The sequence below is a fragment of the Bemisia tabaci genome, chromosome 4, assembly GCF_918797505.1.
Source record: "Bemisia tabaci chromosome 4, PGI_BMITA_v3".
NCBI classification, from domain to species: domain Eukaryota; kingdom Metazoa; phylum Arthropoda; class Insecta; order Hemiptera; family Aleyrodidae; genus Bemisia; species Bemisia tabaci.
In genome coordinates this window covers 34,997,877-35,024,283 of record NC_092796.1, presented here as the reverse complement: position 1 = coordinate 35,024,283, position 26,407 = coordinate 34,997,877, and the positions used below count along the sequence as shown (strand labels likewise).

The window sequence follows — 26,407 nt, the reverse complement described above, 5'->3', positions numbered from 1 at the left end:
AGACAGTACCTTCAATTAGTCGAGTTAAGAGAGAAACCAAACACGCAATTTGGCCTGGAATAACGGCGCGACTTAGAGAGAAATGATAACGAGAACTTGAGATGAAAAGGAGAAGCCCTCGGCGAGGCGATCGGCATGTAACACATATTAGCGCCTACAAGACTGCACGAATACTTCACGCATTGCATCAAACACAGTGCGGTCATTGCGGTCAGCGTGAAACGGATAGCGCCTACAAGAATGCATGAATACTTCACGCATTGCGCCAAACACAGTGCGGTCAGCGTGAAACGCACAGCGCCTACAAGATTGCGTGAATACTTCACGCATTGCGTCCAACACGGTGCGGTCTCCGCGGCGCGGCGGCGGAAGTTAAAATCATTGAGCCACATTTATGTTTGTTCTTTCATAATTTTTTCGTTTATTTCTTGTGAATGGAAGGCCTTGTCCATACAGAGGTAGGTTTACGGAACTTAACTTTCGCGCAAAGTTTCGTGAACTTTTGCTAGTAGTGTTTACATATGCACTTCTCCCCCGCTGGCACGTTCGAGTTTTTATCGAGTTTCAAAACGAATGAGAAGGGGGCAGCATAGTATAGGCGGCCCATGGGCGGCAAGTAGGTGAATCCGGCCCTGTTTACTACGTTCCAAAATCCTCGCTATTTACACGTCAACATTTCCATTTTTTATATTGTTTCAGAAAAATTTTATTCATGAATATACGTATTGTAGAATTATAAAAGCAATAGACGAGCGACGATTTTTTGTATTCTCCATATAACCACCAGGCTGCCGGGGCGTATTTCTGGAGTCAAAATTAGGTATTTTGTTTCTGAGAATATTTTTCCGAAGGTACTTTCTACGGCCTTTCTCAAATATTTGGAAAATCATCGATTTTCTAAAGTTCTTCAAACTCACATTGAAAATACGCATCCTCTCCTACTCGCTCATTTGCATGACGTAGGGTATCCCACTGACCGGAGGATCCGTTCACACAGGAGGGTATGGATTCGATCGAAAAATAAAAATGTGAATCGATTGACGCAAACCGATTGACACCGATTCAATCGACAAATTCTTTTTAAATAAATCCGTGCCGATTTGATCGACATAAATCGATCGAACATTAAAAACGTGAACCGATCTACAACTGTGGATTGTTCAACACCCTTGAATAGATTGACAATACCGTGAATCGGTCGACAAACCGTACATCGAACGACAAACCCGTGCATCGATCGACGAAACCCGTGAGATGATCGACAAACCCCGTCAGTTGATCGAAAAACTCTTTGAGTCAATCGGCAAACCCGTGAGTCGATCGAAAATACCAGTGAATCAATCGAAAACTCGTGAATTGATCGAATTTTGTTGATCAAATCGCCTCGTTCATTTCACGGGTTTATTTTTCGATCGTATCGTCACCGGTTTTTAATTATTTGTCGATCGAATCGGTGTCGATCCGTTCACGACGATCGATTCACGTCTCAGTTTCGGATCGACTCATGTCGATCGAATCTATACCCTTCGTTTACATAATGGACGCGGATGAAACAGCGGAGCGCTTAACGGGCGCTTAACCCACGCGGCGTAGCGGCAACACACAGTGGATCGAGTCGATCAGGGAGGTCGGACATGCAATTTTGTGCTATAACTGCAAATTTTGATGTTTATTTCGTCATATTTTAAACTTTTAGGGGTGGTTCTGGAAGAAAATTTCACGAAAAAAAAAACGATGAAACAACTCTTAGAACCTCAAAATTTTGTATGAATAGAGTTATAAGCTTTTAAAGTTTTCAAATTTTATCCGTCTTCTCCTATTGACTGGATCCATTGTGCGGCGCACAGTGGGTCGAGTCAATTAGAGAGGTCGGACATGAAATTTTTGACTAAAACTGCAAAATTTTATGTTTATATCGCCACATTTTAAATTTTGAGAGGTCTTTCTTGAAGAGAATTGAACGAGGAAACCAAAGGAACCACTTTCAGAACTTCAAAGTTTTGTATAGACGGAGTTATAAGCTTTCAAAGTTTCCAAATTTTTGTCCGTCCTCTCCTACTGACTGGATCCACTGTGCGGCGTGGTCTCGCGTCGCGGCGCCATGCCAGGCGCTGGATGGAATGGGTGGTTGCGTGAACGGAGATTCCCAAGTTGCCCCTTGGAGGGCCGTCAAGGACGAAGGTTACGCGTGTTGGATCGACGAGTAGCAGGCGAGCAGGAGCCGGCAGCAGGTCCCGCCAGCCTGAAACCGCTGAAACGGACAGGTGAGTCGCGCTCCAGCTGAGAACGCGCATCCACGAACACCGCTCACCGGCGCGAGTCTGCGCGTGGCCTGTGCGCGTGTGCGCTCCGTCCCGTGAACGTAATCGCCACGTAACCTCCGATGAAATCTGACGTCCACACTGTCGTGCTAAGGAAGAACGCCGTGCGATCCTTCAGATGCTGCTATATTTCCTTCAATAAAAACATAACTAACTAGGAAAACCGTCACTATTTTTTTTCAATTTTTTTTTTTTTACAAATTTTGTTCGCAATTTTGTCTAAAACGTCTGAAAATTTCAAGGAAAAATGCGCATAATTTTCTTTAAAAATACACGTTTTATCCGGGTCAATGCGGCAACTCTCAAATGTTCATACGGCGTTCTTTCTCAGCACGGCAGGACAGCGAGAACACCTGTGACTGAATTTTGAGTTCGAAAACGGCTCATCACGGGAAAATGAAATTTTTCAAGAGACGATTAAAACAGCATAACAGACAGATTAGGAGTGTTTCTAAGCATAAATAAAAGGAACATCGTAATAAACCCGAGTTGGGTCGTTTTCGAATTGAGAGATTCGACTGCTGCATTCTGGATTTTAAAAAAATGAATGAGGCAAAACAGCGATTGATTGGCATCGTGGACTTAGTCATCTTAGATGAACTGGATCTAAACGGAATCAGCCTGACAGTTTCAGGCACTGTCTATTTTTCTTTGATGTTTTATTTTTTAAACAGATAACCAAGTACCATAAACACTGAAACTTGAAATGTTGTGGTGGCGAAGCGTGAATGATCGATTATCGATATTTACCCATTTGAGGGTATGGTAAAGAATCGATTACTAAGGTGTTCGTTGTGAACACCCTGTTTATCGATCCTTTTCCATAGGTTTAAATGGCAGACCAATTGATTATCGCAGAGCACGCTACGCCTCTGAAATGTTGCTAGTATGTTCTTCACAATCGGGGGTTTTACTGAGATTTTCAAAGCGTTCGATAAATTGGTTCTCATTTCGTAGCTTTCCTGACTAAGGGCATATCTCAGTTTCTATGTGAGCCCTGGGCTATGTGAAATTCCATGCTGCCGGGGTTCATGTGGAAACACAGATACGCCCTTATGTCAAATGGAGCGAAGGATTGAGGAAATATATAAGGGAAATTTAAGCAACATGAAACGCAGTTGGGATGATTCTAATTAATAATAAAAATAATAAAAATTCTTCCGAATGTTTTCCTTTTTAAGTTATTTATACAGTTTGGTGTGGAACAATTAATTTCCTACACCTATACTGCCGTCAAATCGAAAAGAAAATTCAATTCGTCCGTTTTTCCTGTTAACACAAAAAATTGAGAGGGCGCGTTGGAGACCTCCCCCAGCGCTACAAGGGTTGGGGGAACAGAGCGCACATAACTAGCGTCAGCCGGTCATGACGTGCGAACATTGAACCGTGAAACACAAAAATCCTCGTCCAATGAAAATGAAACCGTCGCTTGCACGAACTCACGGGGTCTTGGCTCGCGCGCAGTGAAGCGTGGTCCAGTGACGTCATCAGCATTGGTTGCCGAAGAGACGACGAACACACGGCTCGCGACTACTGATAACGAGCCGCGTGGGTAGGCAACCCGTGCGTCTGCGCCACCGCGAGCGCCGCCGATGAAAAATCAATGCGGTTGGTATCCACACTGCGCAAGGCGCAAGTTGCTCGCGACAAGTAAACAAAGTGTGACCGTTAGATCTAGGTTAAATAGCAGACGGTCTTCTCTGCTCAGTTTTTTTTTTTAGATAATTTTATTTTTAGTAGTTGTATTTCAATTGAAACTCAAAGAAACAGGGTATAGGAAATTAGTTGTAGCGTGTTTAACATCATTGGATTTTGTTGTAACCAGCGGAAGGAGTTTCACCTACTTACCACCATCTAATTACGGAGGTATTTATGCTGTTAATATCGTGCGTGTGAAAGTAGATTGAAAATACATGTTTTATCATTGTTTGTTTTGTTTTGAACATGTTACTTTCCTTTAGTTCTTGATGAGTAAGTTCGATCGTGGACTTCTGCTTTTTAACTCAGGAGTAATTAAAATATTTTGGAATTTTCTAATATCTGTATTTAAAATGTGTGAAAAATTTTTCCCCTTATTTTTTTTTCAAGGGAGGACATAACTTAAAACGTATATCCTTGCCACTCGTAATTATAAATAAATACGGTAAAAATGAGAAAAATCAATAAATACTTAAATAAGATAAAAATTGAACGATGATAATTGATATGTTCATTATCTATTATGCGCCGCGGTAGTTATCATCAAGTACATTATTTCGGTCAAGCTCGCCCTATTCATTCGTGACGTATTTTTGGCGACAAAAGTGATAAAATTTATCACCATCAGTGTCGCGGACAAGCCGAAAAAAAGTGGGAAAAACGTGGTAAGATAAAAATATGATAGCCACGATTTTTACCTCGAAAACTTTTTTTCTCTTTCAAACAGCATTGTTCTTCAATTTCTTTGAGTGTGGTGCAGTGTGTACTTAACCCTTCGTTCTCCCCATTTTTCGTTTGAATTCTATCTTTTCAAAAATCAAAAATTTATGGTGAGATCCGATGCTGAGAATACAGATGCTAAAAAAATTATGATTTTTAATAAAACAAAATATACATATAAAATTATTGGAATGATCCCAAAAGAAAGTCGCGTAAGGGCAGTCGTGCAAGAAAAGTCCCGTATCGGGTTTTCATTTATTGTAAAGATTAGTTAAAAAGAAAGGGGTGCGTAAAAATTACAATTTTGTCACACTGGAGAAATACTCTAATCGTGTGAGTTCTTCATTTAAATTGACACCTGTGCTGCCGTGTTGCGGAAAAGAACGGTAAGTACATTCTGCGCGCAGATTATTGAAATTGATGGACAAAGCTATAGACAAGGGAGACGACGGGAAAATGAAGCGATCCTGTTGGTTGAAACGAAGAGTTGTTATGGACTAAGGGGTAATGATGGACTAATTACAGGGTCTCTCGCGGGTTGCCGTTAGTTTAGTCTATTACTTACCTCCTTTGTCCATTGCAACCAACCATCTCCACCAATAAGATCGCATTATTTTCCCTTTGCTTTCTTCCTATGCTTCTTCTGCTTCTTCTTCTATTGGCTTGTATATCAATTTCAATAATCAGCCCACTGGGTTGAGCCTCAAGACCCATAAGAGCATAGGTATGCTAACCGTAGCTCATAAGATTTGCACTTACGGCTCTTTCCCGTGTGACGGCAGTACGTGTTACTTAACTCTACTTTCGATTCCCTTTCTTAACTGTATTTTTCGTATTTACTGCAAAATAATTTCGACCACTGGAATAGTGTGGGTGAACACCCACACTATTCCAGGCTATCATTTAAAGTTAAAAAGATTTATAATAAAAACCACAGGTTAAGACCGCCTGAGGTAGCGTAAAAGATGTTCTTAGTAACAGTATTATTTTTACGCAAAGACAACTTTTGAGATAAACTTTGACAGCGGTCGGTGCGTTCTGCAATTTTACGGATTAAAATAAGGAAAGACGGTACTTTTTCTTTATTTATTAGAATATGTAAGAATTTTGTCGATCAAAGCAGGTACACTGCGAGATTAGGCCTAATAAACACGCGCTTGAACAGATAGGTAAAGTGGCGTTCAATAATTTTCGGTATGTCTGGTTCACACGCTGAATATGGAGGTAAAAGTGTGTTGCCTAACGATTGTAATCTCATATTTTTGAGATTTTATCATCCAATTTGGTAGCAAATTCGCAAAGTTTAAACGAGCTAAATGGCTTTTGAGGTCCTCATCGATTGCTGAAAATTGCGCGACACGCGGAAAATTCTAAGCACCGCTCAACAACGCACCGATGCCTTCCATATTCAGCGTGCGAACCAGACAATAGGCGCTACTCCTACAGGGAGATGGCTGCCTTCTTACATAAACTGAACAACGCTTTATCTACTCGTTTTAGCATGGTTATTGAACTGTTTTTTTTCCACGTGAGTATATCCTGAAAACAGGCTTTCAATATTCCCGTCCAATTTTTTCTCCCCATATTAATCTGCCAATAGGTACTTCTATTTGACATTTCTCATTAATGAGGAAGGCAAAAGAAACGTTGTGCTCTATTCTATCAGTTGGAAAAGGTTGGGGTTTCTTTTTTGAAATCGAGTTTGAAAAAAAAGTTCATGTTTAAGTTATGAAAACTTATGCAGTTTGTTTTCTAATTTCATTACCAATTGCCATCATAATACCACCAATACCAATTAAACTGCTGTCCTCTTCGGAGGATTTTAACGCCGTCTAGGGCAAGTTTGGCTAATGTACCATGCTTTGCAAAGATGATTGCTTTAATTCTTTGAAAGCTAACATTTAAAAAGAGAATAAAAACCATTCTTAAGTATCCCAAAAGTTACGATGCGAGTGATTTAGTTTTTTCTTCCTCTTCAACTTATTTTTAGACAAAAGACGGCATATCACTGCATTTTAGCCCGATAAAATTTTGAACTTAGAAGCATATTAAAATTGCAAGTGCTCATCTCAAACCTGCGCATATTTCAACTCCAAACTTCAAACCATTTTATTATAACCTCGCATCGTTATAAATTTTTTCGGTTTTCGTGTCAGGCTGTTCGAAAAACACTTTTAGAAGCAATAATAGCAATATAGCAATTTAATATCTCAATTTGGCAAAATTTTGCAATGAGGAACTGCTGCTTCTGGTTCTGTGTAAAAACATCTTATGGGCCATTAGTTTCATTTGGAAAGATTGGTCCTTGGAAGATGGTAGCTTTCATAAAGGAGTCAAAAATAGCACTTCCCTGTTGCAAAATGTAGTACAATTTTAACTCTTTTTAATACCGAGGTTTCTTTTTTCGTAGATAGTCACGCACGAGTAATAATAAAAATACTATAGAGGATCCACGTGATAGGACAAACTAATTTTTTATGTTGACATCCAAAGTGCGAAACCACGTATCTCCGTTTGCAACGTTGCATACTTCCTGTCAGACTTTATAATCACTGGGAGAAGAGAGAGAGAAGCGAAGTTTCAATACCTATGAGATAGACATGAGTGCATGGAGAATGGAGATATTTCTATAGCAACATTTATTATGTTCTGCATTCTTGATATAAGTGTTCAAAATCCACCGACGTGGCAATGTATGTTCCGTATAATGTTAATTCTGAATGCAGCAGACGATGCTATCTCAATTTCATGCCAACAAAACTGGTGGCATTTTCGTTGCAAATGAAGCACTTCGATTTGTTGGCAAGATTCCTCTGGCATTTTATCTGGAAAATGGGAGTCGTTGTCCCCCTATTATAGTTCATGGTCACTATAAATCAAAAGAGTAGGGTCATGTTTCGGGAAGACACTTAGGCAGAGTGGAGTTACCACAATACTATTGGTTAGAGAATCTTGGTAGGGCGTAGTTTTCTACTATGGGATCTGCATTTTAATGTTTGCTGACAGGAAAAACAAAACATGTAAAATATGAGAGACAATATCATTTTTGTTTGCGGAAAAAACATTTTTGCTTGTTTTTTACGTATCGCATTATTATACTGTAGAATTGTGTGTGATTTTCCTCTGGTTTCCAAGAACATTCCCTGAAGATCGGGTACAAAAAAGTCCAGTGATATACCCTTCTGAAAATATGAGGTAGGAGTGGAAATTTTGAGGCCGGCAGTATTTTCTAAAAATCGAATAATCGACTGAAACTCAAAGGATGAATCGCTTTCTAAAGTCTTCATTGAGAATTGTGTAAACTACAAGATAAAGAAGGCAGAATCGATTTTCGCAACTGCGAAATCCACAAAATATTATCGACGTAGAATTTCAATTTTTTACGTCGAATCACACTGATCCGACGTTGTGATTTAAGCTTTAAAGACCCGTCATAAATTACGTAAACGCTGAAAATCGTATTTTGTTACTCTTCCCTCCCCCTCCTAAGCACCCATGACACGAGTCTGCACCCTAAAATATTACGTCACGCATTGTTCGACCACTCCCCCCCCCCCCAAATAAACAGTTTTTGGTGAATTTTGTATAGAAAATCGCCACTCAAGTCAAATCTCAGATTACATTTTCGACAAATCGGCACCGCACCCATTTTAGCGTTACAAAATACGGTCCTGAATGTCACCCTCCCCCTTTAACGTACCCGTAGGGGCCATCCCTAAATTACGTAACGCTCTAGGAGGGAGGTTGGGTCGAGGAGAGCGTTACGCCATTTCGTGTCAAAAGATAAGGGATCTACGTCACAAAAACAATACAAGTGGGAGAGGGATCAAAAATGCCAAAAAAGTACGTTACGTAACTGAGGGACGGCTCCGTAACGCAGGCCTCCCTCCCTCTAGAGTGTCCCTTGTTTTATGAGGGGCCCTTCAGCTCAAATAAAATCACTATGCCCCGAAAAGTCAGTTTCATGCAATTTTCTAAAAGTTGGGAAAAGTGAGAGTGTGTTCTTTTGATCCTGTGTTTAGTCAGAGTCCCTTTATACTGAGAGTAAAGACAATGCGAATCAATTTCTGATCGGTTCCTGTACTTTAGGCCTTCACAGTGTCACAAACGGGGATAAAGATTACATTTTCATCAATTTGCAAATATTATAGACTAGAATGGACCGGGGAATTGGGGGTACGGCAAGGAACAAATGGACTGAGAGAGGGAACGGAGATAAGAATTCAGGAATGGGTTGATCAAAGATTACTAAAAACGGCCGATATGTATGTAATCTTTATACCCGTTTGTGACACCCATAAGCCGCGTTGTCTCAACTCTCTCTATAAATTCCCGGATAAGACAGAAATATTTAGCCAATATTTAAACAATATTGTTTTGATATTTATGCAAACATTGGGCCAATATTGGTTGAATATTGAGTCAATGTTAAAAGTGTACACCATATTTCTTTTTGGCATAAATACTGTGCCAATGCTTTAAAATACTGTGAAATACTGTGTCAATACTGTGAAAATATTTTTGTAATATTTTGGGTAAACATATTATTTTTAAAAATGCAAAATAAAGATTCTTTAAATATTTTTTAAAAAATAATTTTGATTAAAATATTATCAAAATATTGTCAGTATTGTGTAAATATTGCGACGATACTAACAATATTTGCCCAATATTGTAAAAATATTAAGTCTTATCTTGGAAGGGATTCCATGTTCAGTGACGTCTAAGATTCGAAGTCGGTTAGAACCGGACTTCCCAGGACGGAGGAATAGTGGGTCAATTCGTCATTCGGCCCGCGGGAGAGAGGGAGAGGGGAGGGAAGGTGGGGTGGGGGAGGGTTCCTCCCCCGAGAGAGTGCACCATTAATGAAAAGTTCGCCCTTCCGAGCAGGCGTTCCCCTCGTGCATGCACCCTCCCTTGAATGAACCATTCGCTGAAAATCGACCCAGTTCGCGGCTCGGCAAGGGTTCCGTATGACCTACATTCCATGACCTTGATCCCTCGACTACAGGGAGGGACACCATGCCATTCTTCAATACTACGTCTCACTAACCTGTTAATTAGTTCCCCGACTACTTTCTATTCATTCAACGTGATTGCTGGCCTCTTCTGCCATGCTACGGAAAAACGCCGTATGAACATCAGAGTTGCCAAATTTCCCCTCTTAAAATATTAATTTTTGAGGAAAATCTGATTTCTCTAGATGTGTACTAAACCTGATGATTAATATGAGTATAGATATTTCAATCTTAATGTTTCCCTATATAATTTTTGTTGAATTGAATTTTAGCTTACTGAGCTTAATTCTAAATTTTATCACTTATCTTACCTTTTAAAAAAGATGTAAAATGTTGATATCCTTATTATATAGGGCACCCCCTGAGGAGGGGATTTTAATATAGGTATAAGCACTGTCCGCTCTCCCCACACTATGAGGACAGTGATTATACAGTAACAATTGATAATTTAGATCACATTCCGAAGAAAATGTTTTGAAAAATTGGTTGGTAAATATTCGCAAGTTTTCCTGAAAATTCGTATTTTACCGAAATAAATTTGGCAACGTACACAGGCTTATACGGCGTTCTTCCTTAGTATGACAGTCATGATATTGAATTCATCCGGCTGTTAAATTTGAGTGATAGAATGAGAACGGAAGCGAAAGTTTCCTCAGCATATAAAACAAATCCACAATATTGGGCCCCTGGCCGATCTAAAAAGCGCGTGTGCTTTTTCGTGTGCGAGATAAGGGCTGAGGGAAGGAGGTAAAGAAAGCATGGGCGGAACTGGTTTGGGGCTGAAGGGGCTCCTCACCCAGAAATCTCCATATCCCCTTCCAAGAAATGTGAGGGATTTCTAAATAAGTGTGTGACATATTTTTGACCTTTGAAATTTCAATTAGATCACTTTGTTGGTAGGAATAGCTCGAAATCGCTCCTGAGACGACACAATTTGTTAAAAATTTCCAGAGGAGGCCTCTCAGACCCCTCTACGAGGTTACACGATTCCACTATAGCTCCTGGAGCTACTGCAGTTCCACAAATCTCCCTTAACAGGATGTTTTTTAGTGTCACCTAGACCCTTCCCTTTACAAAGGTGTCCTTCTGCCTTACCCGCCACAAAAAGTTCCTAGTTTCGCCCCTAGAAGGAGGTCAGTTCCTCGGTTATGGAGAGAACAATTTTAAAGAGACTTGTTTGCCTTTCTTGAATTATTATTTCACCAAGTACCAGTACAAGTACCAGTACCGAGTACCAGTACCGAGTACCAGTACCAGTACCAGTACCAGTACCAGTACCAGTACCAGTACCAGTACCAGTACCAGTACCAGTACCAGTACCAGTACCAGTACCAGTACCAGTACCAGTACCAGTACCAGTACCAGTACCAGTGCCAGTACCAGTATTTCTCTCTCTTTCTTCCCCCCTCTCCCCCTTCCCCCTCTTTATTTTGTTACAAGTATTCTTTTATTGAGACTCATTCAATAACTTTGACTACACCAAAAAATCATTTTTGCGGTATTGATTTAACAGATTATATGCTTATGTTTCAGAGAGGCATCATCAAAGAGGACCATGGAATCATTGAATTCATAGTAATATTCATTGATCGGAGAAAATGTCCGGTAGTGCTCCAGAACCCAACAACAATGTGCCACTGAGCAACGAGTAAGCTGACGATAATATATTTATAAGTTAGGTCGAATCGAAAAAAAATTAAACGCATGTGTTGCCAGCGACTGGAAAGAAATCTTTAAAAGTAAAGGCTCATCGAACCTGAGTCTGTGAAATTATAATATGTACGTTGGGTTTTCCGAAAAATTGAAATTGCACAATCGAAGCAACGTACAATCACACTTGCAGCGTTTCCTCTTGGCACGGTAGCATATAACTCTGGACTTGGATTAAAATTAGAAACTTCGGCCGAGCATGACTCATTTAGCCGCTTTTCGCTTAGTCAACGTATGACTAAACGCAGGTCTCGAGCGAACGTCGGTTAGTGTGACTAAATTATTTGGTTGGCTACTCTGCCATGCTAAGGAAAAACGCCGTATTAACCTTTAGGCGTTGCCAAATTTCCTTTTTCTTAAAACGCGAATTTCCTGGTAAACTTGTGAATATTTCTCGTCTCGTCTCAGATAATTTCGCTCGCAATTTCACCGAAAAGTCAGAAAACTTCAGGGGAAAATATTCATAACTTTCCTAAAAAATGAGCATTTTATCGATGAACATTTGGCAACTCTCGAAAGTTCATACGACGTTCTTCCTTTGCACGGCAGTACTATGTTTTACATTTACGCTAGAGCAGATGTTTCCAAAATTATTACATTTTATGATCACATTTTTGGCAAACAATTTTCATAATATTATTTTCTGAATAGGCGCTAACAAAAGACAGCGGATTCTGGCACAGATGATTCGCTTTGAACACTAGCTTTTTAAGTTAAGCCAGTGTTGCTGAAATAAAATTCAACGTTTATTTGACTGCAATTTTCTCAGAACTTACCAAGGGAATGAAAGGCGCACAGTCCTGTTCAATGAGAGCATTGAGGGGGGGGGGGCGGAGGGAGAGAGAGAGAGAGAGAGTTCATTCATACACAAACTTTAAATGCATAACTTTTTGTACTCTTCGGTAGATTTGGTTCATCTGCTGAAAAATTGAAGGCGACACACATCGTTTACTGGTCCACAATCATCTTTTGGAGTGAAATAATTGTATGATTTCGAAGAGATAACTATTCGTGCTTCCCTGTAGGTTTGTTGTCTAAGCAATGATATTGAAGGCAAACTTAAAGAGGACGATACCTGCCGATTGTATCACACATCGTTCATTGGTTCACAATCAAAACACGGAGGGAAATAATTGTATTTTTTTCGAATAGATAGTTGTTTGTGTTCTTCGGTAGGTTTGTTGTCTTTGCTTCAAAACTGAGAACAGGCGTTCTAAAAACAAATTTATAAATTGATTCACCCAACGTTTTCTGTTTTACAATCAAAATAAGATGGAGGAAGTTCGCATGCTTTTAAGTAGGTATCTATCCATGCTCCCATGTAGGTTTTTTGCCTATGCGATGATATTGAAGGCAAACTTTAGGTTGACTCTACGAACTGGAGGGATTTGCAACTGCGAAAATGTCTCTGATAATATTTATTTTTGAGGAAATCAATATATTTTTTTCAAAAAAAAAACACTGACAGGTGATGTTATTGTAGTGGATCGTAGAGAATGATGACTGCAAACAAGTTGTGGTTGGACTCACGAGTCGTATCGATAGTACTGCGGGCTGATTGTTGAAATTTATAGACGAAGCTATTGACAAATAGGACAAACGGGATATGAAGGTATCCTATTGGCGGAAGCAGGTGGTTGAAATGGACAAAGGAAGGAGGTAATAGACTAACCAACGGCAACCCACGAAAGACGAGAGATCCATCAGTCAGTCCATAATTTTCTCCCTCAGTCTATAAGAGCCACACATTTCAACCAATAGGACCGCTCCATACCTCTTATGCCTTCTTTGTCTATCGCTTTGTCTGTCAATTTCAACAATCAGCTCGCTGTTGGTGATTTAGCCAACACACGCCCGAGAGTTTAACGTGCCCTACAGTTAAATGGAAAGTCTCATTATATATAGTTCGATCCAAAAGAAACTTTAAAAAAACTAGTCATGAGTCTTTCAGGAAATCGGTGTCTCATCAGAAGCAGGGCCGGATTAAGAGGGTGGCCACATAGGCCGCGGCCCATGGCGGCGAAATCTAGGGGTCGGCCAATTTTGCAATTTTTTTAAATGCAGGTATGAAAAAAAACGGATTCAGAAAAAAAAATTACCAACGAGAAAAGGCGACAAAATATCTTTTTCGTAAAAGTATAGTAATTGCTCATTTTGTCGTCTTTCGACGATAGAGACTGCACCTTTAATAAGTCAAGTTAAGAGAGAAACCAAACACACGATTCGGCCTGCAGAGAGGCATGATGACCACGAGGACTTGAGATGTAAGGAGAAGCCCTTGGCGCGGCGGTCGGCATGTAACATATATTAGCGCCTACAAGACTGCATGAATACTTCACGCATTGCGTCTAACACAATGCGGTCAGCACGAAACGGATAGCGCCTACAAGACTGCACGAATACTTCACGCAATGCGTCGTCAAACACAGTGCGGTCAACGCGGCGCGGCGGCGGACATTAAAATTATTAAACCACATTTTTGTTTGTTCTTTCATAATTTTTTCGTTCATTTCTTATAAATGGAAGGCCTTGTCCACGCAGAGATAGGTTTACGGAACTTATCTTTCGCGCAAAGTTCCGTAAAATTTTGCTGATAGTGTTGATGGGGCTTTCGCAATAAATGTATCCAACACGAGTAAACGTGTCTTATGCACCTTTCCCCCTCCGGCACGTTCACTTGATGGTTTTTATTGATGTTTCAAAACGAATAAGAAGAAGGCGGCAAAATACGGGTGGCCCATGGGCGGCATGTAGGTAAATCCGGCCCTGATCAGAAGAAATTTTGAAAATATTTAATGTTCTTGAGGCGTTCATGGTAGGATCCTGAGTGTCCAAGTCTTACATGGTCAAGATTAAACATTTTTTTTGGTGTGTTCCAGGCAACCTCCAATATTCGAGCGGGAAGAGGACAGTGATGTCACATTTCTGGTTGGCTACGATTCTGACACATGGCGGATCCCGGGACACCGTAAAGTTCTGTCACATGTGAACCCAGTGTTCCGAACCATGTTCGAGGGCTCTCTCGCCCCTCCAGGCCCTGTGGTCACCATCAAGGATGTCGATGGACGGGCCTTCGATAATCTACTTAGGTAAAGCCTCACGCAGGAACAGAGGCGAATCCGGCAATTTGGCAACATCGGATTTCTTCCATTTAAACCAATGCTGAATAATCGATTCTCGTTGGAGCACCTGGTCTCTCGGAGAATCGATACATTTCTATTGGTTTAAATGGAGAAAAGACAATGTTGTCAATGTGCTGGATCCGCCAAGGCGCGGAAAATTCATTTTTCTACTTCCCTCATCGACGGTGAAACTGCGAAAATGCGTTTCTCGGCTGTGGTGTTTCGAAGTCTCCGCTGCACTGATTTATTTTTTGAAAAAAGACCGAACCAACACCATGGCTTGAAATTTTCACAGAGTATTCTTCACAAAGAGAGGGAAAACCACTGAAATTTTCAGAAAATGACTTTCAGTAGTTTTCCACGTAGAAAATGAAGTAGACAGGAAGTCTGCAACACCACAAATCGATAAACGCATAGCAGGACGGCTCATAAATATCAGTTTGGGGTCGAAAATATTGATGTTTAGTTTTTGATGATATGAACTTTTCAATGCTCTCAAAAGTACGTAGTAGATGTTTCAAGCCTAGTGTAGGCTCAGTAATCATGCGGGAAATACTGAATCAACTCAAAAAAACGAACCATCTCTTGTTGGTAATTGGTACTTCCCGTGGTACTTTTCATTTCATACTCCTTTATTGAGCCGCGCAAGTTCATATGATAGCCATAGTACAGTATCACGTATCCTCATCACGGTGTTATAAAATTTCCTCTTTAATTTTATTTTTCGAAGAGAAACAATCAGACTTCTTGTTTGAAGTAAATACAGAATGTTCTGCTAACAGAGAGAAATTTCGAGAAATTAACAGAGAGGACATTTCGTCAACGATTTTTTGTCCGCACGCCTGTTTTTTTCCACTAATTTACGTCCACGCGTTTTTTCGGCACGGGAGTTCTGGTCCACGTGCCAGTTGAGACCCAAAGTTAATTGGCCCACATGTAAATACAAACGACAATTGCTCACGACGTTTTTGGATGAAAATGTATAATGTCTTTGAAGAATGAGGGTTTGCTTGTTTTTTTGTTTTGTCTGTTTGGTCCAACGGAGAATAATATATGGTTGAGAGTTTTGGTAAACATGGGGAAGCGTCAATTCCATGAGACAAAATTCACTAAAACTCTCTACACCTCTTTGGTGTACCAGGACTTCCACCTTGTTATACCTGAACCGGATAAACGTCTATATTTGCCTCAGCTAAAGGCTCTTAGATTTTTCCTGTGTACGATAAGTATCTTGATTTATTTCGCGAGGAAAGATCTGTACTTTTAAAAGATGCCTGTCATTCTTAATACGTTCAATTTCGTATAATACCTACTGTGCAACACCTCTGTTGTGAAATAGTTGCTTCAGGCGCCGCCACACGGCGAGCGGGTGGCCAGCACGAGACGCGCATTGGCGCCTACAAACCTAAGTGGATACTTAAAGCATGGTGCAATGCGTGAAGTATCCACTTGGGTTTGTAGGCGCCAGTGAGCCTCTCGCGCTGGCAGCACGCGCCGCGCGCCGCTCCGCTCTGTTAGGCTTTAATATTTATACTCGCATAGTCAGCGTTTTTTAACTCATGATTTTGAAATGTTAGCACACTCTGCATTGATTATTCTCATTTGAATTGATGGGAAAAAAATATGTATCAATTTATCAAAGGAGAATAATAATATAATGTGTGTTTTTAAAATATTGGTGGTTCCGTGTCAAATTTAATGATTTCCAAAGCAATTTAATTTTTTCTTTTACATTTTGTGTTTTTATTGTGCTGCAGCGAGGTGTACGCGCAATCAAACGCTCAAAATTTGACGTATTTGACTCTAAAAGATTGATGTACAAATGGCTTAAAACTAAAAATTGCGTGCTTTTTGGTTTTATTTTCCTCTTTTATTCATTTTTGCAGTTTCTGTCGGCACAACTGCATCTCATTGAGATTAATGTCGCTTGAAAAGGTTTTACACATATTTGCCACGTTTTAAAAATATACCTAAATGTTTTCAAAATGAAGTAATAATTTCGTAATGAAAAAATTAAAAAAAATAAAGAAAAAGTACCTATACATATATAAGGTATATTGTACATCGAATATTTTAAGGCTAGAAATAAAACCAAATATTCACCAATGAAAATTCAAAAAGATGATTCAAAAGGAGAAAGTAATAACATTTCATTTAGAAAATGAGCAACCATAACAACACCTCCTTCTCTCTCAATTTCTCATTCCCATATTGTCAATATAATTTTACATACCGACTAAAATATAACGCTTGGACCAAGTCACTGCTGCTTATTTTACGTGTGGGCGTAAACTATTGGACAAAAAAGGTGTGCGGAAAAAAAATCGTTGACAAAATGTCCTGAAACCCACGAACGAGGATGCGAGGTTTTGCACTTTAGCCATCGATATTTGTACATAGTAAGAAATACAATAGCAAATACCAACCATTTCGCTTATGCAAAAAGGCTTTTAGTTGAAAATCGTTAAGGTTGGTTGTTAACCGCTGACATCTTGGCGTACCATGTATATGGCACGCTTTCTGACCACCGATTTCCGTGGGATCTTCCATCATTTGAACCCCCTATGCCGCACCGCGTAGCGTGCCAGATATAGTACGGTAGAGTCCAGCATGACCTGAACCTCCATCAAAATATTATTTTCATTATTTTACTCTCAAGAGGCTTCAGTGACTTCAAAAAACTAAGAAATGTTAAAAATGTAAAAATACCAAAACTTCGCAGGATGTTAAAGGATTAGTGAATTATAATTAGCCAAATTGACCATCATCACATCACGCACTACTCAAACTCGACGGTTGCTTCGGCGATTTTGAGTAAAATCATAGAGTACATAGAGTCGTAATGTAAGTGGGTGAGCTGGCGCCACCTTTAAGAACTTTCCGGGTCCCGAATTCCGAGACTCCTGTGTGACGCCAGGTCACTTTTTCGATACATGATCGATTGTTTGCGATACACGGGTACCCGGCCATCCGATGTAAACAAAGAAGATAGGAATCACCACGTATTCCACAGCGCCATTTTGGATCGAAAATGTATCGAAAAAGTGGCCCGAACTCGGCGCACACCGGGCTCGGAACTCGTCGAGCAGAACATGGCGCCAGCTCTCCCATTTAAATTACGACTCTGTGTACTCTGTGTTCAAACTCGACGGTTGCTTCGACGATTTTGAGTAAAACACCTGTAAGGGGTGCAAAAAATTGACTGGAAGTTAGGTCACGCAGTGGCCAAAGAACCTCTGTCTAACTTTAAGAAAAAACCTGTTTTCGGTTTCAGGTTCCTGTACAAGGAGGAGATAAACCTACAGTCGGCCACGACTGCCCTCCTGACTCTATACGCGGCACACAAGTACCTGTGCATCGACCTGGTGAAGAAGTGCATCATGTACCTGGACGAGCACATGAGCGTGGACAGCGTCCTGCGCGTCTACCAGCACCTCCGCGTCTACTCGAGCGAGGACAGCCTCGTCAAGATCCGGACGGACGGGTGTCTCTACCAGGCGACCGCGCCCCCGCTCACACCCACCAAATCCGGGAGCCGCGAGTCCATCGTCCCCGAGAACGCGGAAGAACCCCCGCCAGAGGGCGACACCGTCGCCGACACCACCAACTACTTCAGTGTGATAGACTACTATTGTTCCTCCTTGTTGTTCAACTGTTTGCTGTACATAGACCAGAACGCCGACGACGTCCTCATGGAGGAGAGCCTGGAGAATCTGTCTTCGGCCGAGTTGCAAGAGATCCTCGAACGAGACTCCTTGCGCGTTTCGTCCGAGTTTTTGGTTTTCAATGCGTTGAGCCGATGGTGCAATTCCGAGTGTAAAAAACTCCACCTTGAACTCACTCGGGAGAACAAACGTAAGGTCTTGGAGGATAAACTCCTCTTCACCTGCCGGTACCTGTTGATGACCTCCGAAGAATTCCTGGCGGGGCCGATGCAGTCGGACTTCTTCGACAAGCCGGAGGAGACGTTGATATTGTCCCTGATTATTAAATCCAACGCGTGGAATATCTTCAAGAAACCCCAGCGGTGTCCGCGTTTGACCACCGAGATTCTTAGTAAGATTAGTAGTAGGCGAAGCTCCAGTTCCGGGTTCAGCTTCGAGCCGGTGCCGCTGAGCAAGCGGTCGGTCATGCTGGACCACTACCGGGCCCCTGGGGACTCGGACCCTGCCGCTTCCCTCCTGGCCATCCCTCAGGGCGGAGTCTGTGATAGTAAAGCCAAGAAGAGCAAGAGTAAAAAGCGGAAAACGAAAAACAAGACGAAAGGACCGTCGACCAGTTGTTGCGGCTCCAGCGTAGGCGATTGCATGCTCAGGGTTTTGATCTGCATATTCGATTGAGCGCTGAGCAAGAAACCCGGGGATTTTACCGTGTTTCTGTGTTGATTTTACCAATTTTTATCGGTAATGTTGCCGTGTTTTGTTGAAAAGTCGGTAAGATCACTGTTGGTAGTTATCTATTGTCGAATCCACCAATCATTTTATTGTCCTCGGTATTTTTATCGTATACTTCTAGTAACTCTACCAGCTTTACCGTGTTTTATGAAAAAATCGGTAAAATTACAGTTGGTTGTTACCTATCGCCGAATTAATCAATAAGTTCATCGTCCTCGGTAATTTTACCATGCTTCTAGGAATTTTACGAATTTTAACTGTTATTTTGTGGTACCTTGTACAATTAACGTTTTCCCGGTAATTTTAACGGTTTTCCTGTTAATTTTGCCCTCTTCTCCTGTAACGTAACTTTGCCGGATGCAAATTACCACTTTTCCGGTACTTATACCTGGTGTTGGGTAATTGCACCATCATCTGGTAATTTTACCGTTTTCCGGTGCTTTTACTACTTATACCAGTTTTTACCAGTATTTTCGATAAAATTACTGTCATTGGTTACCAATTACCAGTATTTCAATCATTTTCCGGTAATTTTACAACGTTTCCGATCATTTCTACCGGTAATTTTGTATTCAGCAAACGAAATCTGTGAAATAATCTTAGAAAAACAGTGGTTTTATCAGGAGATGATGAATTTTTAAAATTCCACGATGAAAATTAGGTAAATTATTGAGAATTTCGGGTGATATTACTGGATTATTTTTTCTTAATGAAACATGTATTTTGCAGTGCACAGCTCCCCAATTAAATGTAAGCCGCTCGTATGACGGTGGGAGAGGCAGTGGTTAACCTTGTCGTTAGCAAAGAAGTGCAAGAATTACATAAAAAATTGGGAAAATTTGTTTTTAGGAGGATGGCAAGGTAAGCCATTGTCTCTAGTAGAGTTGAGAACAGCGCCCTTTTTTAGGGTGATTCTAGTCAATTTTAGTGAGTATTTGAAGGTTATTTGAATTTTTATCCGCAACGAACCATGCCCTCTTTGAGACTTGTCTGGTGGAATGACGTCCTAGTAGAAATTTTCAAATGTCATATTGAAGCTGATGGCGTGTCTCAAAGTTGGGCGGTTGAGTCATGGAGATACGGTTTAAGCTTAGTAGCGTAATGAGTTAGCTGTAAATGGTTGAGGATGGGGGAAAAATTGAACCTATGACACTGCCGTCTGAGGAATGTGACCGTATGAGAAGTTGGATTTTGCCAAATCTTTCCATATTTTTCAAAGGATTTTCGAATATTATAGATTAAATTGCGAATGAAAATCTCTGAAAAAATCATCGGAAAGTGTTTTTTTCTATGAGGAGACATTTGGCAAAAGGTGAATGTTCATACGGTCTTTTTTCTTAGCTCAACCAAGCAAAAAGTTCATCCAATGAAGTTATTGTGCCAGTAGAAGCCTCAGTAAAATGATCTGTTTTTGTGTTAACCATTCAATTTGTCAATGCCATATCAAGTTTTCTTACAATGTGAAACCAACATTCTGTTTAAATTACTCTCCACGTGCGTGGATGGGCAAAAATTCTCAAAACGGTTTTCTTCAAACTTGCTAAAGGCAATGTCAAGGCATTTTTAAAAAACCTTCCTGGGTCAATTAAACGACCGTAATTGCTGCACCTGCGCCCCTATGATAACACTCTGGTTACGCATACGCACTTAGCAACCAAGTTGACTGAGCACGGTTCTACTCAGATTTCAGAGCTTGAGGCAGCAAGCTGATCTTTGAACTTCAGCTTTGTAATTTGTGTGGTCATTTTTTTCTAATCGGTCAATTGAAGGCAAACACGCACTTTTACTTTTTCTATCTCAGAAACTTGGTTAGCAGCGCTAAATGTGTTCGCCTTCACAGCGGGAAACAGGCAAAAATAGTCACATAGTGGAATAGTGGTGTGAAAGTGTTGGAATAGTTGCATTCGAACAGATTAGTGCTATAGAACATCTACTCCAGGTTTCTTTGGGAATCGTTTAGTTATTTGCTAGAGCGGCAGGAATATATTTGAATGCAACTATTCTAACACCTATGTGGATATCTTTGCCTACCTACCGCTATGAAGGCGGTAGGTGAAGGTGTTCAATTTATTTAGGCATGAAAACTTCGAGGATTGTGACCATTGCTAACAACAATGACTCATATCAGCTGATATGGCTATTCGTCTGATGATTAGATTTCTTAAACACTTAGACGGGTCATTTCTACTGAGCGATTTTATTATTTCATATTCTACACACAATCATCGCAGATACAGATTACAATTAGTTTAAAAAATTGCTGTTAGATTCTGGAGCATGTATCTGCTCCACTCTAAACTTTTGCAATGACTTAAGTGTTAAATGACACCAATCTGTCTGCTTCGAGAAGTTTAATTATGGTTCCTCTCATTTCTTATTTCCCCCGAAAAGTATTCGGCAAATTATTGTTGAAAATTCGCGGAAAATGACCTGTATAGAAACTTTTGGTGAAATGAATTTCTTTATCTCTGAAAATTCATTGATTATTTTGAGAAGCGACGAAAATATATCATGAGAGGAAACTTCAAAACTCCACAGATCAGATCATTTATAGAGCTTTAACATGTCTCCATTTTAAGTATGTGAATCGATGTTACTTTTTATTTCCATTTTGTAATTGAAGGTTATTTATTAGTCATAAGCTAAGCGATCAAAGTGCAATGAAATCGATGTTTGTAACCAATCACGGGGAAGGGACCTCAGTGCCTTAAAAATTGCAACTGAGACACTAACCGGTGGTGAGACGTGATAATCGACTATCGATGTTATCCCATTAAAGCTAGGGTAAAGAAGCTACTACGGTGGTGTTCATCGCGAACGTCCTGATAATCGATCTTTTCTCATAGGTTTGAATGGAATATCAATCGATACATCGCAAAACACGCCGAGTCACTGACTTTAACATCACTCCTAAAGAGAGCGATTTACAAGCATGTTATATTAATAAATAAAAATACGCCCAAAAATTTCAAACTGAACAGGAGGCATGAAGATTCACGGGTTACAGGCGGAAAAAGCATTTATGAGAGAGAAAAATGTACACTTTTTATCTATTTGTTTTGGGCTCAAGAGCGCAGAATTACAGGGTGATCCAAAAGTCCCTTCCACCCCCTCTAACTTTTTACCTAATTGAGGTAAAGATTTGAAACTTGGGGGATATTCCTAGGTCAAAGGGAGCTACTTTTTGGCCCCCCTAAAATTTTCAGGGGGCCCCCCTTGGGGGGGGCAACGGCCCCCAACTTTTAATTTTCAAATGGGAAGACCCCCTTTGTGATAGCTCGTTCGAAAGAGCATAAAAAAAGAAAACTTTTCGCGCAAACCCGAAGTCAATATCTCAAACCGTTTCAAAATGGCGGCCGGTTAAAGTTCAAAATGGCCGAAAATTCACACCGGTTATTTGTCGATGGATTTGCGCGAAAATCGGTATGAATGGGTATTTTAACACGAGAAAAACGAATTTGACGTTAGATTTTCAAAAAAACCGAAATTTCCAAAATGGCCGCCGGTTAAAGTTTAAAATGGCCGAAAATTGTCACCTCGGTTTTTTGCTGATGGATTTGCCTAAAAGTTGGAATTTGAGAGTATTTTGGCATAAGATAAACAAATTTGAACTTAGATTTCTAAAAAATCAATTTTTTGTCATTTTGAACTTTAACCGGCGGCCATTTTGGAAATTTCGGTTTTTTTGAAAATCTAACGTCAAATTCGTTTTTCTCGTGTTAAAATACCCATTCATACCGATTTTCGCGCAAATCCATCGACAAATAACCGGTGTGAATTTTCGGCCATTTTGAACTTTAACCGGCCGCCATTTTGAAACGGTTTGAGATATTGACTTCGGGTTTGCGCGAAAAGTTTTCTTTTTTTATGCTCTTTCGAACGAGCTATCACAAAGGGGGTCTTCCTATTTGAAAATTAAAAGTTGGGGGCCGTTGCCCCCCCAAGGGGGGCCCCCTGAAAATTTTAGGGGGGCCAAAAAGTAGCTCCCTTTGACCTAGGAATATCCCCCAAGTTTCAAATCTTTACCTCAATTAAGTAAAAAGTTAGAGGGGGTGGAAGGGACTTTCGGATCACCCTGTATAGTGCAACTAAAGCCTCTCACTAACACAAAAATGTCTTTGACCGCTTGCAACTCAGTTTTCAATAATGTGGAATGAGTTCCGCTAAACTGAATTTCCAAATTATTGGTTCAACTAAACAAAGATCCTGAAAAATCTGCTTTCATTCATCAAAGTCCCTCTCCCCTTAGCAGTCACAATTGAAATACATTTTGCAACAAGAATCTACAGTAAGGCTTACTTTTAGAAACAACATATTATATGCCAATGGATTTTCTGTGCAGAAAAGTGACAATTACCATATGAGCCAGAAATAGTAGTTTTTTATTGCAAAATATAGTCCATTTGATGATGTAAGTACATACCATACTCAGACCTCGTATAAAGAATGGGGTATAATATAATGTACGGTGCCTACCGCTATAGATATGGCGAGTTTATTCAACGGAGAGACGATGATCATGACATACTTACTCTAATCATAAATTATATTTATACTTATGCGAAATTTCTTAGATTCGTTATTCTGATCTCGTTAATCGATAGTAGTGCATTTTTTAAACAATTTCAAAACCATAGATCTCATCGGATCAAACTATCAAACATGGAGGAAAGATTCTTATGAAGCTGTTACTGTTGGTTACAAAGGGTTGTAACCAACACTTTTTGATAAATTCAGTCATCTATACCCTCAATATGCTTAGTGATGAGCAATTTGGTGGTGACACATAACGCCGAACGCAAGATATCACACTTCAAAAGTTGCAAATGACATAGGAAGCAATGGGACCGCTGTGTAATTTTCTAGCTAGTGTTATATCGAAACGAAAACATTGTAGTTACAAGTCTTCTACACTGAAATAATGATTTATCATCATAAAACGAAGTGACCGACCAGAGGAAAAAAGTAGGCAGAGGGAATGTGTCATGAATGGACTCAAATCGAACGCCTTTAGGAATTATTAAACTTCTGTCTGTCAGTGAAAACATGCACAATGACAGGCATGAAGGGGTCAAAGCCAGATGGACTTGATTGCGGTGAAACGTTGCTGATTTTTACCTGGCAACTAGGATTCCTTTATATTTGATGGGTAAATGTTTTATAGTGAGTTTTATTTTTAAAAAACACAGATTATATTATTATTCTCCTTTGATAAATTTATACATATTTTTTTCCATCGATTTAAATGAGAATAATCAATGCAGAGTGTGCAAACATTTCAAAATCATGAGTTAAAAAACGCTGACTATGCGAGTATAAATATTAAAGCCTAACAGAGCGGAGCGGCGCGGCGCGCGGCGTGCTGCCAGCGCAAGAGGCTCACTGGCGCCTACAAACCTAAGTGGATACTTCACGCATTGCTTGAAGTATCCACTTAGGTTTGTAGGCGGTAATGCGCGTTTCGCGCTGGCCGCCCGCCCGCCGTGCGGCGGCGCCTGAAGCAACTATTTCACAATAGAGGTGTTGCACAGTATTATACGAAATTGAACGTATTAAGAATGACAGGCATCCTTTGAAAGTACAGATCTTTCTCTAGATCTCTAAGTGAGCATTTGAGGGAACTTTCGTCAACTAACAGAGAAAATCCAGGAGAATAATTTTGAGAGAGAAGCAAGTGTGTTTTGGAGTAAATACATAGCTCGTGGAGTAAAACTTTGAAACGCTAGATTGTACCATCTTCTCTGCTTCTGACCCCTTCAAGTCCTTAATGTGTTGTTTTTTTCCTGCCCATAAGGTATATATTTTTTTGTCAAAATCGTAAGATCTGTATTCGACGCATTAGCGGATCCAGAAAATTGGCAACATTGTTTTTCTCCATTTAAACCAATGGAAATAAATCGATTTTTGGAGGAGCCAGATGCTCCGACAAGAATCGACTATTTAACCATAAGTTTAAATGGAGGGAATCCGGTGTTGCCAAATTGCTGGATCCGCCTCTAGTTCGATGGCGCAATGACTATCCATGAGTATAAAACTGAAAAGCGTTTCACTTAATAATAAATCGTCGATTGCAATGTCTACAAATATTTTTAACAACTTAGCCGTCTCTGTTAGTTTTACATGACTTGTTACCTATAGTTAATTTTGTTTACTTGAATAAAATCGTAAAAAGCACCTATATTCTGTCGTCATAACCGTTCGGAATTGTACATGTTTTCTCTTTGTTAATACACGTGCGATTAGATACTTAGTAATTTCGTTTTCTCCCCTCGATATTTTTTCCAACAACTGTCAACCGTCTATTTTTTGAATAATAAATTTTAAAACAATATTATTTTCGGCCAACACCTGTGTTTTCATTTTTGAATACCCCCTATTAGTCCTTCGGCAATGTTTTAGTCTATCTGCTAGTCTATTCGTCTAGGCTGCATTAGGTGTTTCAGGTATGATATACTGTTAATTTATGCAGAGCAAGACCATATTCTTAATGAGTTATCATTAATATAAACTTCGAAGGATTCAGACTTTCAGAGGGACGAGAGGCTGCCCTCCTGGGAAAACCCATGATTCAGCCGGAAATTTCATTAAAACAATTGATTCCGTTTGAAGCATCAATTGTATACTAGGGGAAAGCTATTTTAAAATAATAGTTGTAAATGGACAAAGATGCTACAGAAAAGGAAAAAGGTAAGGGAAAGGAAATGAAATGAGGATATGATTACTAATATGCAATCAGAGAGAATAAAACAAAAACATCAGAGAAATTTATATGCGATGAAAATATAAGAAAAAAAACACGAGTGGGCTCATTGTGATTCGGAACTCGAACTATATTATCGTTGAGCAGTTTTTAGACCCCTACGCCACCGATAATCTTCTTAAGAGGTAAAAATGACCTTTTGCTACTTCAGCGAGTCAAATCGCGGAAGGAGATCCATGGCTTGTCTTTTTCCGCCACCCGAAGGGATGACGTCCCAGTCAAATGCGTTTTTGAAGAAATTATCGATCCCCATCATCGCTTCACCTCCACACATCTATTCATGTGGAAATGATGGCACGCTCCGGCAACAAGGTTCTATGACGAAATCATTTTTGCCTCCAGAGTCTCCAAAATGTATACATCTTAGTGATCAAACGTCCAATCACTGAGAAAAATGGCTCGCGGAGCGAGCCGAATTTCACTCGCGTAGCGAGTGATCGGGGGTCCAGAACGGCTAGTAATGATATACAAGTCGAAACAAAGCATCCATATTTTAATTGAAATGCATGGGGGTATACGTATCATTATACGTTTCTATCTTTTAAAAATTAGATGTATTATTCAATGAATTGAAATAACAAAATAATACATAATGTGCTTCTGTTTGTTAGCTGTAAAGCCTATTATATGCTGCTGGAAATTCAGCAAATAAAAGAGCAGAAAA

The 26,407-nt window shown here is 40.0% G+C and overlaps 1 protein-coding gene across 2 annotated transcripts in view; it reads left to right on the top strand.

The window, feature by feature from the left end:
• axed (BTB/POZ domain-containing protein axundead) overlaps positions 1-25,328 on the top strand; it is a 60,494-nt gene extending 35,166 nt beyond the window's left edge. The window contains exons 1-4 of one of the 2 annotated variants that reach the window (XM_019051123.2): positions 3,947-4,187; positions 11,291-11,405; positions 14,347-14,556; positions 17,864-25,328. In XM_019051123.2, coding sequence (XP_018906668.2) covers positions 11,356-11,405; positions 14,347-14,556; positions 17,864-18,929 — 1,326 coding nt within the window. In that variant the 5' untranslated portion in view covers positions 3,947-4,187; positions 11,291-11,355 and the 3' untranslated portion in view covers positions 18,930-25,328. Of the gene's footprint in view, positions 1-3,946; positions 4,188-11,290; positions 11,406-14,346; positions 14,557-17,863 lie in introns of those variants that run through there. The other variant, XM_072299750.1, reaches the window with a different exon arrangement.
• The last annotated feature ends 1,079 nt before the right edge of the window (positions 25,329-26,407 follow it).